Source organism: Triturus cristatus, chromosome 1_2 (assembly GCF_964204655.1).
Source record: "Triturus cristatus chromosome 1_2, aTriCri1.1, whole genome shotgun sequence".
Taxonomy (NCBI): domain Eukaryota; kingdom Metazoa; phylum Chordata; class Amphibia; order Caudata; family Salamandridae; genus Triturus; species Triturus cristatus.
Window position 1 is genome coordinate 986,076,709 of NC_140580.1, and position 18,817 is coordinate 986,095,525.

The 18,817-nt window shown below is 42.5% G+C and overlaps 1 protein-coding gene across 5 annotated transcripts in view; it reads right to left on the bottom strand.

Moving 5' to 3' along the window:
- Nucleotides 1-18,817, bottom strand: part of TRAF2 (TNF receptor associated factor 2) — a 407,403-nt gene that overhangs the window by 281,380 nt on the left and 107,206 nt on the right. For all 5 annotated transcript variants that reach the window (XM_085610939.1, XM_085610956.1, XM_085610929.1 and 2 more), the window contains one exon: nt 4,578-4,730. In XM_085610939.1, coding sequence (XP_085467065.1) covers nt 4,578-4,663 — 86 coding nt within the window. In that variant the 5' untranslated portion in view covers nt 4,664-4,730. The remainder of the gene's footprint in view (nt 1-4,577; nt 4,731-18,817) is intronic.

Below are 18,817 nucleotides of genomic sequence, written 5' to 3' on the forward strand. Positions count from 1 at the left end.
CTGACTCTTCTTAATGACTCGCTTAGAAATGGCATTGTCCCCAGTCCACACAAATCAGCGGTTGTCATTCCTATCATAAAAAAACCTGATGCCGACTCATCCTCCCCCTCCAACTACCGCCCTATCTCCCTTCTGCCCTACCTAGCAAAAGTTCTTGAAACCCATGTCACGACCACCCTGAGTACCTATGTAGAGGCTAACCATTGCCTCTCCCCTTGTCAAGCTGGCTTTCGCCCCCTGCACTCTACGGAGAAGGTGGTGATCTCAGTAATGGACGAGCTGCGTGAAGGTATTGACATCAACCTTCCGCAAGCCCTGATCCTCCTGGACCTGTCCGCCGCTTTTGACACGGTGGACCACTCCATCCTCCTCAGCCGTGTCAGGGCGGCGGGCATAGAGGGCTTGGCCTTCTCATGGCTTGAGTCCTTCCTAGCCGGGAGAGCTCAAGCGGTCCATCTGGCTGGCTTCACCGCGGCCTCCCGTAAGGTGGAGTGCGGGGTCCCTCAGGGCTCATCACTCTCCCCGCTCCTATTTAATTTATACATTTACCCCCTTATTTTTATGTTACAACAGCTGGAGGTCACGGTGTTTAATTACGCCGATGACCTCCAGCTAATCTTCAACCTCTCCCATTCATCTTCATCCGCCCAAAATGTCCAGACAGTCATGACGTTCATTCAGGATTGGATGAACTGCAACCACCTCAAACTCAACCCGGACAAGACCGAGTTGGTCTTGACCGGAGGTGGTTGCAGTCCGTGGTCCCCCTCCTTATGGCCCCCGTCACTTGGTGTCCCTCCACTCCCCGTACCCAAAGTTAAAACTCTTGGGATCTTTCTGAACTCACAACTCTCTGTTCATTCTCAGGTTGGTTCAGTGGTCTCTTCCTGTTTTTTTTCCTCAGAATAATTAGGAAAGTCTCCCGCTTCTTTTCTCCCTCTGCTTTAAAAATTATCGTGCTGGCCATGGTATTATCGCGCATCGATTATGGCAACATAATCTATAATGGGGCTCCTGCCTATGCGATCCACCGCCTGCAGTTGGTACAGAACCAGGCTGCTCGCCTGATTCATGGCCTACCTAAATACCATCGGGCCACTCCACTGCTCAAAGCATTACATTGGCTTCCGGTGAGAGAGCGCGCCCTTTTCAAACTTGGCTGCCTCACTTTCCAGGCTAGGTCGGGTACTGCCCCCGAGTTCATATGCTCAGCTATTAAGCCCTACCTTCCGGGCAGAGAACTTCGCTCCACTCATATGGCTCTTTTAGCTATCCCCCATTTTAAAAAACAGAAGTCTGGTGGAGCGAAGTTCGCTGTTCTTGCTCCAGTCTTCTGGAATTCCCTTCCTGCTGCCCTCCGCACATCGCCTTCTTATCTACAGTTCCGGAAGGATCTTAAAACCTTCCTATTTGTGCGAGCTTACACTGCCTAGCCCTTCCAGCTGCTGCCATCCACTGCATCACACATAGCGCCATGAAACCGCCTGGTAAAAGAGCGCTGAATAAAAGTTTTTAAATTCAAATTCAAATACAGTGGTCGGTCTTCACTTTCCTCGGGACCCTGGGGATCAGTGGAAAGACATTGCTTTAGGACCATGGTTTTCAAAACCTGCTGGCGTAACACTGGCATTTCTTGGTGTTACAGGTAGCAAACAAATTCAGCATTGGGAGATCCCATTTGCGGAAGATGTAATACACCTGATCTTGGTGTAGCTCCCATTTATGACAGTTTGATAGCGGTCTCACTTGAGTGCGTCTGCCTGATAAGTTTTGTCAACCATGACGATATCCCACAACAATGTCCACGAAATATCCCACTCCAACAGCAACTGCGCTTCTTCAGAGAACAGCCGGGCCCTTGTTCGCCTTGTTTCATAGTGAAAAACATAGTGTTGTCTGTTTTTATGAGAAAAGGAAAACTTTCTCCTAAAAACAACTTTCTGTATATTGAAAACTAAGAATATGGATGGTTCTGTCCCAGGGCACACCGGAAAAGCAACAGCACAAGGTCACTGAAGGATTAAATCCTAGCTCTGCCTGGGCACTACTCCACACACAAAGTGGGGTAGAAATCTGAACTATGGTGGACTGAAGGAGTAGGAAAGCTGGCATTTCCACCTCATTGGCTGAAGTTCAGGTTGCTTCAAATGAGGCGGCTGTACTACTAAATCACTATGTGTTGAGGCCTATTGCCATGTTAATATGGTTTACTGATATTTAAGATTACCAGGGATTTCCAGCTTGACAATTGCTAATAATTCAAAACTGTGAATATATGAAATATTCAATGCTGTAGAACGAGGCTGCTGCATCTGTGGCAGACAATCCACCAGGTCAGAGATTTCGAAAACCAGCGCCCGCTGAGACTGTGCCAGGGAAAACCCAGTGGTTCGTCAAACTCCAAATGAAGTGGCGGAGCCTGGTGCTTGAGCAATTTATGGCACAGTTCCTGCTATGACTCACTGTAAATGAAGCCCTGTGCTTTTTGATCCATGTAAATTCTAGGAAACTATACAGTGCTAAATGGAAAAATATGTATGGCTCAAAACATAGTGGGCACTGGAAAGTTCTCAGTGTTCTTACAACTGGTGCACAATGTAACTTTTGGGTGAGGTCTACAACAGTTTTTCGTTATTTACAAAGAAAAAAAGTGTTGTTCCCTCATAATTACAACAGTCACTTAGGAAGCCTTCTCAATCCCGAAAATGTCTTCACTGGTAACAGTTGTTTTAGAGTGTGAATATCTTCCAAGAAGTCACATGCTTAGTCAGTATTTCCATTGCTGTAAGTAGATGATCACAAGAAAACCTTCTGACCTTTTTGGTGTATGTAAGACAAAAGACACTTTCATTTTACTTTTACTTTTTGGATGTTCAATTACTCTGAAAGCTCAATTATCAAAAATATTTTAGCTTCCTCAATGGAGACTGTTTTGAAATGACTTAAAATACTGAAAATGCGACAATGGGAAAATCGTTAGGATTTAAATCCATCATCAACTTTACTGATAACCGTTTTAGTAAAATCACACATTATTTAAAAAAACTGCATGAATGGTACACAAACTGATACAATCATACCCCAGTGTAGGGTCATACAATAAGCAAAAAAAACAGCTGCCAAATCCAACAAAACTTGAATATACAGGAAAGCCACAAAGAAGAGGTAATTTTAATAGTGTAAAGATAATACAACATTTAGGGAATTATGCAACAGCAATGCCTTAATACAGCACAATATATAAATGAAGGTCTTGTTTATGGATTGATAGCGCTGTATCAGAATCAGACCATACACGTTCTACTTTTCCAGCCCAGCCATAAATAATTTGCTGCAACCGCACTACCTTCTCCATTAATGCAAACTAAAGAAAGGAAGCAGTCTTTAACGGGCAGGAATTATACTTAAGTAGACATTACCACGGTCCACGACAGAGGGTAAGAGTCTTAAAGCATAATTTAAGAAATTACTGAATTAATCTCAACCACGGGTCCAGTCCGTTCCATTGTTTGCCAGCTCGTGCCACTACAAGACCAGGGCCGTGTATTTAGTCATGGTAATGGCCCATAAGGGACAGTACAACCTAAACTGCCAAGACAGCTCTCGGACTGGCTCTGACCTACATGTGCTGAACAAGTGGGGACTGGGGAGCTCTTTTCAAGTTCCTCATGAAGCACTGAACTGCAGGCCGCTACCACCAAAGATTACTTTTGCCTCCAATCGCATCTTTGCTTTTGGTTTCATTATGCCAAAGCACTACTACTTCTGTTTCACCATTAAGGAATTTAAGGCAACGCAGGAGAAGCCAAGCTATGCCGCCCCAGGTCTTATCCTACAAGAGAACTCTTTGAGCGGGCACCGCACACAACATTGATGCATATGGGACCGTGCACCAGCACTGGCAGACTTGGACATGCAAAGGAGATTCTGACACCATGAAATGCAGAGAGCGGACCTCACTTCCTGCAAGGGAATGGAAAATAAATGTTGCTTGGGGGTTTTGTTACTGTTTTTAATAATGAGAAAAATGTTTCCACCTCCATCGCCTCCCGCCAAAAAACACATATACATACACACATCAAAAGCTTCTAACTGCCCCACCCTCAGTCACAATGCCTTTGCTCCTAGCGTCCCGTACTCGAGTTAAGAGGAAAAGACGTGTTAAGCGCCAGATACAATACATTAAGAATATGCGCTACTTCCGTCTCTTACCGGCTTCAAAGAACTGAGCTGTGACCGATTGGGGCCCCATAGCCGTCACTCAACACCAGGGCCTGTGTCACCGAGTCAGCATTAAAACTCTAGTGACAACCGAGTGATCCTGCACGTGATGAAAAGAAAAACGAAAGCTCTTCGCAACTGTCGACTAAGGCTGGTGCCACATCCTCAGTTAAAACAGAAGCGAGCTTGTAGAGTGCCACGCACAAAACACGCTGTCCAAGATAATGCAGTTTCAAAACTGTACGGATTTCGTTGTCCTTGATAATGAATGCACTAAGCTAACATCACACGGTTAATATCACCTTTAAGAGTAGTGCACGTACTAAGTATGCAAATACGAATCTGAAAAAACTCACGTGCGCTTAGGAGCCAGGGTGTCGCAACTGGCGCTGTAGAGATCGAGGTAAGGCCATTCCATTTGCAGTCCCGCGGGCCCAGGCATCGGAGGGATGGTTATGTGGCGATTACGCGGCTGCCTTTCCACACAATCCAAGAGTCCATCATCTCGCCTGAAAAGAAGACAAAGTGAGCTGTGCTTCAAACAGAAACTGAAAGGAGTGTGTACAGTCTCAAAACAAAACTGAAAAGGAATGATTACTGATCATGGGGTTGGGCAGAAAGGACTGCACACAAGCGGGAGAGCTGAGCAGCTGTTTGTGGGCTAGACCCCATGACAAGCATTGGCAAAGTAAATAGGTCTCGATGTCTTTTAGTAATAATTCCCAGTTCATGTTTAAAAACGAACTTTTCATAAATATATTACCAAAAGCATGATTTGCTAGTGCATTGTGATTTACAGATAGCATATTTTCCATTGAAATGGCCACAAAACCTTCCCACTAACATGTAGTTTTACTGATAATAGCGCATAAACAATTTTTGTAAATTGGGTTTCAACAAAAAATATTAAAAATTTGCACATCAAGTAAAGTGTTATAATTTGTTTTGATCAAATAAAAATATTTTTTTCACCGCAGAAATACAAAAATAAAAACAACAGTCCCTTGCACACGCCGACAGTATATATTATGTATCACCAATTAAAAACAAACTCTTGTTCCTCCGTTGAAACAGTCACTTCAGTTTAATCCAGAGATCCTTAGCCAACACGTGTTTCACTGCGCTTAATTGTTGTGCGCAGCGACTTCTTCAGGGCTAAGAAACAAACAAGTGTATAGAAGTTGGGAGTAAAAGATATCCATCACGAACATCAGATGCCCGTTACCCTTTGTGACAGTATGTTTATCGCAAAGAGCGGCTCAAATATAGTCCTTGAGCCTGTGGAAACACATGCTGTTTTACTAAAACATATCACCATTGCTGTCTGTAGACAGACTTGTGCAGTTAAAAGATGATCGATATTCCAAACAAAAATTGTCAGCAAATGAAAATAAGCCCGTATCTGGTGACTTATTTAGTGACATCCAATCTTCGAACATTTAGCAGTGACTCTTATAAAGTGATTTAAGAAACACGGTATCCCCTCAATGTTGCCTCAGATCAAGAAAAAGTATATTCAATAAGATAAGCTGACTTTTGACCTCTGTCTCTGAAAGCCAGCAAATGTAACAAGATAAGATTTAATGGCATTTTTATTGCTTTTTCACTTTGCAAGCAATAAAGATGCCTTTAAATCTTATCTTGTCACATTTACTCTGCTTTCAGAGACAGAGGTCAAAAGTTGTCTTCCCTGAAGTTAGAGTATTTTAACCTGCCAGAAAGGGTGAGTAGTCCCTAAAAATAGCTTGTCCTGAATAAATCTTGCTAGACAATGTGAGTGGAGATGGGTGCTCCTACCCCGGGGAGGCTATTCCGCATGTATATCCAAACAAGTCTTTACGAAGCAAAAAATGTAGCGCACTCAGGAGTGCACAGAAATGTTTTTTATCCCACCATAGGTAACAAACGGGTTTTGGTCGCGACGGCATTTGTTAATGTCCTTGACAAAGGACAAGAAGTCTTAAAAGTGTCAGGCAAGGCATGCTAATATTTCCACCTGCAATTTACTGAAGTTGTTCTTTTGCCAATATTAAAATGAACTTGTTGCGATTGCACTCCGTTTGAAGGAAGCTTGTGTGTAAATATATATATATATTGCTTTCATGACTCTGTGATCAGAGATCTCAACAAATTAAGGTCACATGACAGTCAACGGCAATTGAAAAGTTACCATTTTTATAATCTATCTAAAGCTCAGTGGGCAGCAGTCAAGACTCTCAAAGAAGACACAAACATCATCATCAAACAGTCTGATAAAGGCGGCAATGTGGTGGTGATGTCCAGAGAGTTCTACAAAGAGGAAGCATTACGACTACTTGGTGATGCAACTAGCTACGAAACAATCAATAGAGAAAGGTACAACACCAGTGTGACATTATTTTATGATTTGCTTGATAAATGGAAAAACTGTGGTATTTTGGAGGAGGACGAATTCCAGTTCATCAAAGTGGACAGTCCGGTATTGCCGACCTTCTACCACTTACCGAAAATCCACAAGGACGCCCTCAAACCACCAGAGCGCCCCATAGTTTCAAGCAAAGAGAGTCTGTTGGAAAAGGTGTCTATTTATGTAGATCACTTTCTTTTTCCCCTTGTAGCAGATCTAAGCTCTTTTATTCAGGACACTACTGATTTCATTAAACGCATACAAGAGATACAGTGGGAGCCGGACTTTGTACTGATAACCATGGACATAACCAGCCTCTATACCTGTATTGCACATAATAATGGGTTGAAAGCACTCCATTATTTTCTGAAAGCCAGACCTTTGAAGTTCCAGATGCACAATAATATGTTGTTGGAATTTGCTGAATTTTGTTTATGCAACAATATTTTTCTATTTGGTGGTCATCTATATCTGCAAACCCAGGGCACCGCGATGGGCACGTGCTTCACCCCCAGCTACGCGAATTTGTTCGTAGGCTGGTGGGAGAAGCACGTGGCCTGGGCGGATAACAACGAGGTATGGGTCGAGAAAATTGCCCTATGGGCACGTTACATCGATGACCTATTCATCGTTTGGAAAGGCACGCCCGAAGAGGCAAAAGAGTATATAGATATCTTGAATGATAATACCCTCAATCTACGATTCACAAGCTACATGAGCAAGACTGAGGTACCATTTCTAGACCTTTCAGTTTTTGTGGCAGATGGCAAAATTTGCACAAAGCTTTATCGCAAGCCCACTGTAGGGAATACAGTTTTGCATTACAAAAGTCAGCATCCTCAGTCATTAATTCGGAGCATTCCATACGGGGAGTTGTTGCGGCTGAAAAGAAATTGCACGCTCCCCGAGGATTATACCCAGGCAGCCAGTGAATCGTTGAGCAGATTTAGATCAAGAGGATATACCAGTGATCTCCTCAATGATACTGCCCTAAAAGTACAGGCAATTGAGAGACCGTCTTTATTGGGCTCAAAAGAATCTAAAAAGACTTCGGCAGCAGAAAAAATGGAAAGTCCCCGACTTATTTTAGGTTTTTCCACACAAGCTAGAACCATTAGAGGACTAGTAGAAAAGAATTGGAAAATACTGCAGACGGATAATGTCATTGGTAAAACTATCTCCGAGCAACCTGAGGTAACTTATCGCAAAAGTAAATCATTGAAAGATTTATTAGTACGCAGTCACTTTTCCGACAGTACCCCCAAAAAAACTGTGTCTGGTTTCTACCCGTGCCTTTCATGTAAGGCATGCAAGAACAGCAAAAAGGTTAAAGAGTATATGGTCCCCGGCAGAAGGGGAATGTGCACTACCAATAGGTTCATGAACTGTAACATGAACTTTGTTGTCTACTGTTTGACATGCCCGTGTGGTCTCCAATACGTTGGAAGCACCATTCATCCAGCAAAGAAACGAGTGTTGGAGCACACACGGGCAATCACAAACCGGGACACTAATTACCCGGTAGCGAGGCATTTTGCCGAAAAACATGAATCTCGCAGCGATAAGCTAAGCTATTTCTGCCTAGACCATGTCCCCGTTACTGAAAGAGGCGGAGACAGGGTCAAAGAGCTGCGTCAATTGGAGGCACGCTTTATTGTTGAACTCCAGACACGCACTCCTGGGGGTTTGAATATGGAGGAAGAACTGTGGTCCTTCATTGGTTAAATCAAAGTCCAATCCCAGGTGACATTTTGTATGCAATTGGATCTAGAAAAGTAACAGTAAATTGGCAATTTAAGCAGTGTGTGGTGTGCATACACATTTATTGCATTTAACACTTATCTATGTATTATTTGCTCTCATGTTCTTGTATAAAGGATTCTGCAATGATGCACTTTCACCTAACGTCAAACCACTACTAGGCAATAGCCCATTTGAGGGCTTTATTTAACCTATATAGGTAAAATCTATTGTCAGCATAATTCTATGGCAATGTACTAAATTATAGTGACCCTAGACGGAGTTTTCTTAAATCCTTACATGCCGGGTGATGGAGCAACATTTATAATGAATTTTTTGCGATTGATTATGACAATATATGCAAGTGAATTAATTGATTTTTCCCTCCTTTTAGGCAATTCGCAAATTGTGCATATCCGTTTTGCATGCTCCATATGTCTAGGGGGTCGAATGTTGTTTTATGCAACCGCATAGCTGCCATGGTTTGATGAATTACCTTGTTAATTTTGCCTTCATTTTTTCTGTTTAATTGACTAGGCTAAAATGGCCGACACACAATGATTGATTTTCTGTAATCTATATGATTAGTCCTCTGTCGGTTTTGCTCACTTTCCTTCTTGTCCAATGAAGACAGTTATTATTTATATGTGGCTTTTTCAATGCATCAACTGACACTGACGAAGGCCAGGGTGCCGGAACGCGTGTGTCAGCTTTCCACGGAGAGTGATTAATAAAGATTAAGTTTTGGAAAACGAGCTCGGAGTGCGCTTCACGTTACCTTGGGAGACGTGGTGTTTTTGGATATATATATATATATATATATTCACTGAAAAAACCATAGGTTTCACACATGTTATAGTTAGCGGAAATTTTACTGATAAAAAACCAATGAAATTCCTCCGTTATAGTTAGTGCAGGCAACTATAACTCACGCGACCGCAATCCTCTGCTGATGCTAATACTGTATTTAGACACTTATTTGCCCATGTCTTCTTCCATAAATTTTTAGCTATACATATATTACAAATATTTTTTTTTCATAAAGACACATATGTCATCAGCAGAAGATTGCGGTCGCGTGAGTTATAGTTGCCTGCACTAACTATAACGGGGGAATTTCATTGGTTTTTTATCAGTAAAATTTCCGCTAACTATAACATGTGTGAAACCTATGGTTTTTTCAGTGAATTTGCAAGGTTTTTTAAATGCTAATTCCTAACTATAACGTGTGTGAAACCTATGGTTTTTTCAGTGAATTTGTACGGTTTTTTAAATGCTAAGTTACTTTACGCCATTCGTGGCGTGCGCGCCCACTTAACGCAGTTCGTTGCGTGCGCGCACGGTGCGCTTCGCGCACCGCGCGCCCACTTTACGCAGTTAGTGCCGTGCACGCACGGTGGGCACGCGGTGCGCTACGCGCACCGCGTGCCCACGTTACGCTAGATGGGCCATGTACGCACGATGCGCTTCGCGCACCGTGCGCACATGGAGGACATATGATGCACTTCGTTTTGAAAGGTAAAATTTACATTTTTCACAACACTTATAAGCCGTGCACAAATGGTGCCCTTCGGGCACCATTTGCACACGGGGTGGGGAGAGTGTGGATAATTTTTTATTTTTAATATTTTTTTACCGTACGCGTACCGTAAGCTTAATCAGCGAAATTAGCGAAAAAATAAAATTTCCGTTTTTGGCCTTGGGGGATCTTTGGGGACTCCGTCAACATGGCTAGGTGTTTTGGAGCTGTCCAAACAGCCCCTTTACATGTTTTTGTGCTTTGTATTTTAATCCACACTCTCAGTGCGAGAGAGAAAATGGCGGCCGCCGCTTGCTGGTTTCGGCCGATTCGAATGTTTACTAAGATCTAAGAGCCAATCAGAACCGCGCTCGCGCACGCCACCGTACGGTAAGCGTACCGTAAGCGCACCGTAAGCTGGCTCAGATATATATATTGATTTAAAGGCTATTTTCTCAGAATCTACTGAACAGATTTACACCAAACCTACAAAAGGCACTTCCTTGACCTGAGGACTACCTCTCTGCCAAATTTCTAGTAATTTTGTTCAGCCGTTCGGGCTGTAGCTGTGTCTAAAGGTCCTATGGAAAAATGCATGGGAAAAACGCGTTTTGGGACCCCCCTTTTATCTCAGCCCCCGCTTGACGAATCCCCCCGAGACTTTCAGGGTAGGAGCGGAGCGTAGCGCCCCACCTATTTTGAAAAATTCACGAGGATTCGTCGACCGGCGCCAAAGTTATTCAAAATAGAATGTTGCGGATTTCCTATGGAAACGTGGTCCTAACTATAACTACCTACTGGTGACCGCCAGTAGGTAATATATATATATATATATTATATTCCAGCAAGAAATCACCTCTGTGTCTAGGGATAAAACGAGCCCACCAGCTAGTAAGTAGCGTTTAATATTTCATTTATTAGCAGAGAGTTCATTGCATTACACGTTTTGACCTTAAATAAATACAATTTATGGGTGCCGGGCAGTGCTTTAAATGGGCAGGCGTTTGTTGCAATGCAACTTTAGACTACAAAAACTGCTTTTGCGCCAGTAAAAAAACCCACTCATGTCTTTATTTGGGGATCCAAGTAGTACTAGTCATTTTGGAACTGTAATAAAAAAAATGATGCTGCATCATTCTGTAGGGCAACACCTATGGTTCTTAACACGTTCATAAGTCGACAAGCGTGTGTGCGCCTGCGTCATCACGTATGGCGAGATCGTCAGCAGCAGCTTCGTCATCTTGCCATTTTATTTTGTTGGCACTGCTGCCCAGCATCGCAAGAAGCATTAGCAAAGCCAATAGGTCAACAAGGTAAAGCCTATCGACTTTGCTAATTCTTTTTTAAATGCTAACGTCCGAGGTTAGTTTTGATGCTCGAGAATGGCAGCACACCAGACTTTTTCAACATTGGGACAGGGGAAGAGTTGGCCGAAGTGTGATGGGTGTAAGAGCATCCGATGCATTTTAAATTTCGAATATAACTGGAAGAAGGCGTCTAAGGGGTACGAGGCAGTGTTGTACATGGCTATCACAGATCCGCTGGAAGGGGAGCGCACACATACCATAAACCTTGCATGGTTAGCTGCTGCCAATAATGTGCAGTTTCCATTCGCTCAGTTTGAAGTGTTGCGACATACACAGTTCAAGCTTTGCAGTTTCTTTCTAACTGATGTCACTTCGTGAACAACAAGCATTGGCAATAATTTTTTTGTCTCGAGGGTTTTGTATTACCAAGCTTTACTAATGCACTGTACAGGTTCAGCAGGTGTAACCGAGTAGAGATATTCAGAAACTCGTACTGACCCTGGCTGTTTAAATATGCAGCTGATCTTGGCCCTTTCGTTTGGTGTGCACTTTAATGTTAGTCTCACTGTGTAACAAGCGCTTGCCATGACGTATTTGCTCGGCTTTTTCGGCCGTCCCACTTGGACGGCCTCGGCTGCTAAAAGGTTTCTTGTCTTTATGGGGCCATGTGTTTGGCCCCATAAAGATAAGAAACCTTTTGCGACGCAAGGAAGGCAGACGAGCCCGTCCAAATGGGACGGCTAAGAAAGCCGAGCAAATACGTCACCAACAGCTCTTTTCCAATGGCTGGCCACAGTTTAGCATAAACGGTGACGCCAGCCAATGGAAAAGAGGGGGGGGGGGGCTTAATGCCCCTTACAGGAAATACCCCATATCATTAAATCTCGCCAGCGAGACTGCGCATGTGCGCAGCCTACGCTAGCGAGACCTAAAAATGTATTCAAAGAATATTCACCATTAGTGGTATATATATCCCAGTTGTGAGAACCAAATCGGTCATCATAGCCTGGGTAAACCCTGAGGACCCGGTAGTGTGTTTAAGTACTTTCGAGTGAGTGTATCTAAAAACTAAAAGTGCAGTTATATTTGCCTCAGTCCGCTTTATTACCTACCCTACTATCAAAGCGAGCGTGGAGTTACAATAGTAAATACAAACTTCATTACAGTCAGTGGCCGGTCCTCATAATAGTAAGTATTAATAAGCATGTTTTTTGTATGTCTCCCTGAGAGTGAAAGTGTGTATGTCTGAGTGAAGGAATGAATCTCTAAGGTTAGGCCTCGTGAATTCCCTACTTACTAAATATACGGGGTTCTAGGCATCCACAGGCTTTCCAGCGTAGCATATAGCGAAGACTTACGATTTTAGAGGTTCTGGGAAGGTTCAGAGTAACTACAACACAGGTGTTGCAATCACAATAAAGACAAATATTAAGACACTGTTAATACTTGGAAAAACAATAGCAGGGGTGTGGAACTTATTAAAATATCTACTTGTCCATGGGGCAGGTTACTTGATAAATCTACTTGTACTGTAAAAAAATCCACTTGTCTCTTTGGTGCCATGTAGTGAGGCGACAAATTATGGCGGCAATCTCATTATATAAGAACTCTGATATAGCCTCTCTGATTATGCCAGGGCTCATACCATAGTAGTGTTTGAATATTTGCAACCCCCTTATGTTACCACGTTTCCGCAGATCTACATACTGGGGCTGAAGGTATTGGTAAGCAATAGTTCCAGGGTTAGAATGCCCTTTTGAGTCTGTGCAAACTTACTAACTTGTATGTTTTAAGGGTTTTCAACAACTCTTCTCTAATCTTTTCCCATACTGAGAAATGCTGGAAATTTACTCCCGACAATGACAGACGTAAACCTTCTTCCAGAGTAGGGAAAAAAGTGGTTGATGGGAAAGTGAATTTGCAAACACTCAGATTTTCGCATGTGCAAATCTACACATGCTTATTTGCTCATGCTAAAATGCAGTTCACAAATATTTTTTAGGCGTACTACTTCTTGTCCTACTTCTGTAAATTCTTGGGAATTCCCGAAAGCCGTATAGCTGCGCTTAATGCAAAAACAAATCATGGGTGCACTTTTGAGACTTTCATTAATAATTGGGACCCTAATTTGGTCTAGCGTTGACCATGACCTTTTGCGTTTATTAAAATTCTGTCCCTCTCTCTCTGTATCGGCTGGCTTCACTGTGAGTGACGGCATTCTGCTCTTTCACAAGTAGCATACTGGCACAAACATTAGTTTTGTTCAGTGCCAATAACTACTATGGCAGTGTGTGACTTTTGAGACCAAAAACATTTTTTGCTTTTGCCAATGTTTGTTATAATGGGGAGGGTCCGGGAGCTCACACACCAATAAGGTTTTACAAAAACCATGCCAAAACAAGTCACACATTGACAAAACTAAAAAGCAGACCACCAATTTCAGACCCACTGGCTTTGCCTATGCTGGTTTATTTTTGTTTCCCAAATTCTAATTCAAACTGGTTACACTAATTTTCCATTATGAATATTTTTGGGAAATACTAGCATGCATCAAAACATTTTACTAAATGATGCTGGAAAGAAACGGTACCTGAAATTTTACAGTAGTTTTGCAAAATGTTTTTTTTCATACTTTCATTTTTTATGAACATTTTATTTTGAAAACTAAGAATCATCAATAATACTTTCAAGCTTCTGCAAATATTTGCATCAAATCAGAAAGTATGCTGTGAGCATAACACATAGGCTCATATTGCTAAACATTGAAAACGTGTGTACATCTTTTTATACTGGAACCACTGTCAGTAGTGCAGTAAGAGCTTACATTTACTTAGAGAGCTCACCCTAATAATAAAGACTTTCAATTAATGAACCATAAATACAAGTTTGAACAGCATTAACATATGGACAAAAGTATTACCTTAACTGCAGACAGTACTCTTCCCTGATCCATAATGTGGTCAGGGCCGGACTGGCCGTAGCGGGCACCGGGCAATCCCCCGGTGCGCCGCACGGGTGGGGGCCGGTTTCGGGCCCCTGGGGGGCGATTTTATTACAGGGCCGTAACAAAATTGGCCGAAAACCGGCCCTGGAAAAGAGCTCGGCGGCACCCCCATGCCACGGTGGGCCGGCCGAGCACTTTGCCAGGGCCGGTTTTGGTTCCCAGTCCGGCCCTGAATGTGGTACTGCAAACTGGCAGCCAAAGGTTTTGTGCTGCAGGGGGTTGGGCCTACTTGTCCCAAGGACAAAATACACATGAAAACTTGTTGCCCTTGACCCCAAACAATATGTCCTGGGCGTCGGGCTGAAAACATAAAATTAAGCAGAAAGGTGATACCCTAAACTTTCTAGCCCTGACTTTTAAAAAGAAGTGGGCATAGCCACACACAGTGTGAGACTCATACACACTCTTTCTCATGGGAGGGACTTATCGCCATGTTGGTAAGTTGGGGGGTGTACTATTCACATGCTATGGGCTTGCCCTCAGCTTAGTGCTTACTTGGGGTAGGGGTCCGATCCGCACTTGGGGAGATCACACAATTGTAGATTGCAGATAACATCATGGAGTATCTATTGAGTCTCTGCAAACGCACAAGCACTTTGAGGGTTCGGCTGCGCTTCCTTGATCTTGCCCTAATACTGGCTGTACGAGCTATCACCATGAGGTAGAAATCCCCTAGAGGTCCTACTTTACCTACTTGGCAGGAAGAGTTGGTACGCTGGTGCAGTGCTGAAAGTGCAGCAATTAGACACGAAGAGACGCGCGGACTACGAAAGCATCCCACCTCCATGGAATGGGATCTCACGCTGGAAGATTTCAAAACACTAGATATTATCCCATAGTCAACTACTTTTTCCCCACAGCGTAACCAGTAGTATGTGGTTCTAAACTTATATAATTGTTAAATGTCCAACTCACTCCATCGTCCGTACGTTAGTAGTAGGTCATATCAAGTGATGTATCTACAAGCACACAAAGTTGAAGGGCACAAAGAAACAGTCAGGCCAGGAGGGGGGTGGAGGGCGGGGGGTTTCATTGTTTGGTATTGAGGTTGTTTTTGGAACTATATTGTGTATTGAGCTAAACATAATTTTATCACCTTGCATGTATTCATGTTGTCATTGATACACAGAATGCTTTAATTTTCACTCATGCTAATGTAAGCTAATCTCTGAATGCATAGTGTTACCATTTGTGTACAGTAAGAAAATTGCCACAACGTACTAGATATGTCAACTCGCAATCACTCTATGGTACCTAATAAAGTTTAAAAAAAAAAAAAAAAAAAAAAGTTGGGGGGTGCACTCTGGTACTGCTGAAGCAGGTTCCTGGTTTATACAGCAGTCCTAAAACCTGTTTTGCCACCAGCCAAAAGACGAAAGTAGAGAGGTTGAGGTAGGTGTCGCCTGAGGAGCACATGATGGGTTGACACCATTGTATGGCTTTTGTTCTATAGCAATATACAGGAGCTTCTGAGTTTATGGCACTCTAAATAAAAAGTAAGTTAACAAACATGGGAAAGCCAAAATGTGTTGCCTTTGTGGCCTATTGGCTGTGCAAAGGGTTTTTAGCCACACTACAAATCATCCCCGATACTATGCTGTGTGGTAAAGTTTAAAAAAGAAAAATAAGAAACAAGATGTAATTGCCCATGTCATTTTGTAGGCGCGGGCACCCTGCATTCGTGTGCCTACAAAATTACAAAGGATATTTTTTTAATGTTCCTGATCAGAGTTGAATCAGAAACTAAAAAGGGCGCTAAATCGTTTTTTATCTTTTGAAATTGGCAGGGGGCCAGAGGACCGCAAGAACACGTATTGGGGGGCGGAGGAGACAGTACGACTGAGGGCACAGGGAGGTAATGGGGAGATGCACATGGTTGAGCACAACAGGGATGACAGACAGTGAGAAGTACATGAAGGAGATGACAAAAATATATACACTCTCATGGAATGCTTAACAAAAGAAACAAGCATTGGCATAGCCAATAGGTCTCGCCTTTGGGACATTATAAGTGTTTAGCCATGCAACAGTTGATGTTGTTGCACCAAGGATATTGTGCTGCATAACGAAATACTTATAAGGTCCCAAAAGCGAGACCTATTGGCTATTCCAATGCTTGTTTTAAGCTGCGACCAGAAATACTGAATTTTAGCTGTCAGGAGAACAAAAACAAACGCACACAAACACACACAGAGCTACTGGGCACGGATGAATTCCCAACGATTTCCTCCTTCAAGGGAAATGCCTACTGGAAATATAACTATATGTCATCAACCACTGCCATATGTAACCTTAAATAATTTTTGCTAATGCAAGAGTTCAATGAATAAAAGTTCATTAATATACGAGGCAAAACATAATTTAGCTTACTGAGGTCTACCTAAGAAATAGTTTACTAGTCCTTAAGAGTAAAAAACAACAACGGTCATATATCATTTTGAAGATCAGCACTAAAAGAGTGACAATTAGCCAAATTTATACGTTCTATTTCAAGATAACGGCAAAATTAGGGATTATTGCTGCAAAACATCCTTACTCAAAAGCGACGTGATCCAAGTTTATATGCTTATCTGTGGGGTATTTATTTACATTTTTAAAGTTTATAGCGGTGCCGAATATTGCTTTGCTGCAGCTCAGAACCAACTGATAAAGCCAATACTAAATCTGGCCTACAGATCTCACCAGCAACATAGCCATACCATGTCCCACTCCATCTTACAAACAACTGATTCTCATGGAAACATCTTTTACTTCCAGGACACTAATAGTTTAAGGCCATTAAGTGAGAACATTAGCACATCAATTTTCTATCACCGACGATAAATCAGAGCTAATGTGTTACAAATTAAAAAAAGACCACCACAAGAAAACATCCCCAAAGCTAGTCTGCAGCAATAAAGGAAGCCCTAAACCTGCGTGCCGCACCACAGGGAGCTGAATGTCCACTTGTCCCACCACATGTCAAGAGATCCGAGGTGTCCTGTCCTCCCTATTGTTTTGGGCACTACATTAGAAGTAGTATTACATGTAAAAGAGTCAATACATTTTTTGAATTGGTTATTGTGGATACCAAACAACCAATTACAACCACAATCCTCATTTGGGTACCACAATACTATCGTTTCATCATTCTCACCCTTGTATTATCATTCCCAAATGTAGGTGTGCATAGCAGTATATGATAGGACCATGTCACGGTACATATATGCAGTTCTTTAATGTTTCACTGAGATGTCTGACGTATACAATAGTCAGCAATTTAGCGTATATCCCAGTGCTGCTGCTATTTTGCCACCTATTGACCCATCCTCCTATTCTACGCATCTCCGGGGTCGTTTTGAGAAACTAAATACAGCTGCAACGGGCACCAGATGTATTCTGGACAGGAACGGACAGGATGGAGGTCATTCACGAAGCTGGCCATGAAGGGACAGAGCCCCTTGATCCAGGCCAAGGTTATTCTTCTCCTAGCCAAAAAGAGTCTATAAATTGTCCGACTTTCCTGCGGAGGCCAAAGTGTCTTATCAGTAGCATTCGGTGTGAGAGGGTGATTTTTTGGTGGGTGATATCTGATAGGGGGGCCGTTGTCAGTGTGAAGTACTCAGTCAAACATGCGCAGCTCCAGGCTATACAGCAACTACCAGTAAGCCCAGGCTTCCATACCATCCTCCCTCTGCTCTCTCCATGTCTTCAACATTCCTATTTGTCATCTGTCGATATCCTACATACTATTTACTCGTTTCTCTTCCCCCAACTCACTACAACATTAACCCCTTCGATTTCTCTAAACTACCTTCTTTATCAGTGCCACATTATTGTTAACTCTTGACACGCCTGGCCGTAAACTATGCCTATATATAACCATGAAACTATAATAAGCAGTATCCCTCTAGACCTAAATTGCTTTTACTTATTGTGGGTACACATGGAGAAAATACAACAACTATGTATGTATATTCTATCTATTTTATTCATTTTTAAATGCTTTTTACTTATTTAATTTCTTTTTTACATTGTTCTCTCATACAGATAAAATTCATCTCTTATTGTGAAAAGGCAAACTATACAAAATTAGTTATATCTTGTTTAGTACAAAAAATGAGAAAAGAGTGGTTTTTATCAAAAACATACAAATCTCAGCATTAGTTCAAGAGATATCCCCACACCAATCACACCTCTGAATATACTACATGCATATCACTTTCATACAAAAACTTTCATACTACACCCCAAAGAGAAACGGATCAGCATGCACAGGGCTAGCCCAACAGGGGTGGGCCGCTAAGTCCTTTGATGTTATGCTAAACGTTGGGGTGTTTCATACAAGCTGGTCGACGCACGTTTCGGTGGCCTAGTATTCTTTGGATGCCACCTTCCTCAGGACCTGTTGCTACGTGTTTTTGTCACGGGCAAGGGTGGGGGGCCTGATTATCTGAAAATCAATTGGATAATGGGGAAGACCTAAAACAGAGACTGCTCACACGAGGCTACCCCAAACGTCTGATTAGATCTGCATACAAAAGGGCACGCTACTACAACCGAGATGCCCTTTTAGCAGGACATACTCGCCCCAAGAATGACAAACTGGTCTGTGTTGTGAACCATTCAACCTTCAATTTTAAAATAAAGAAGGTCCTGAA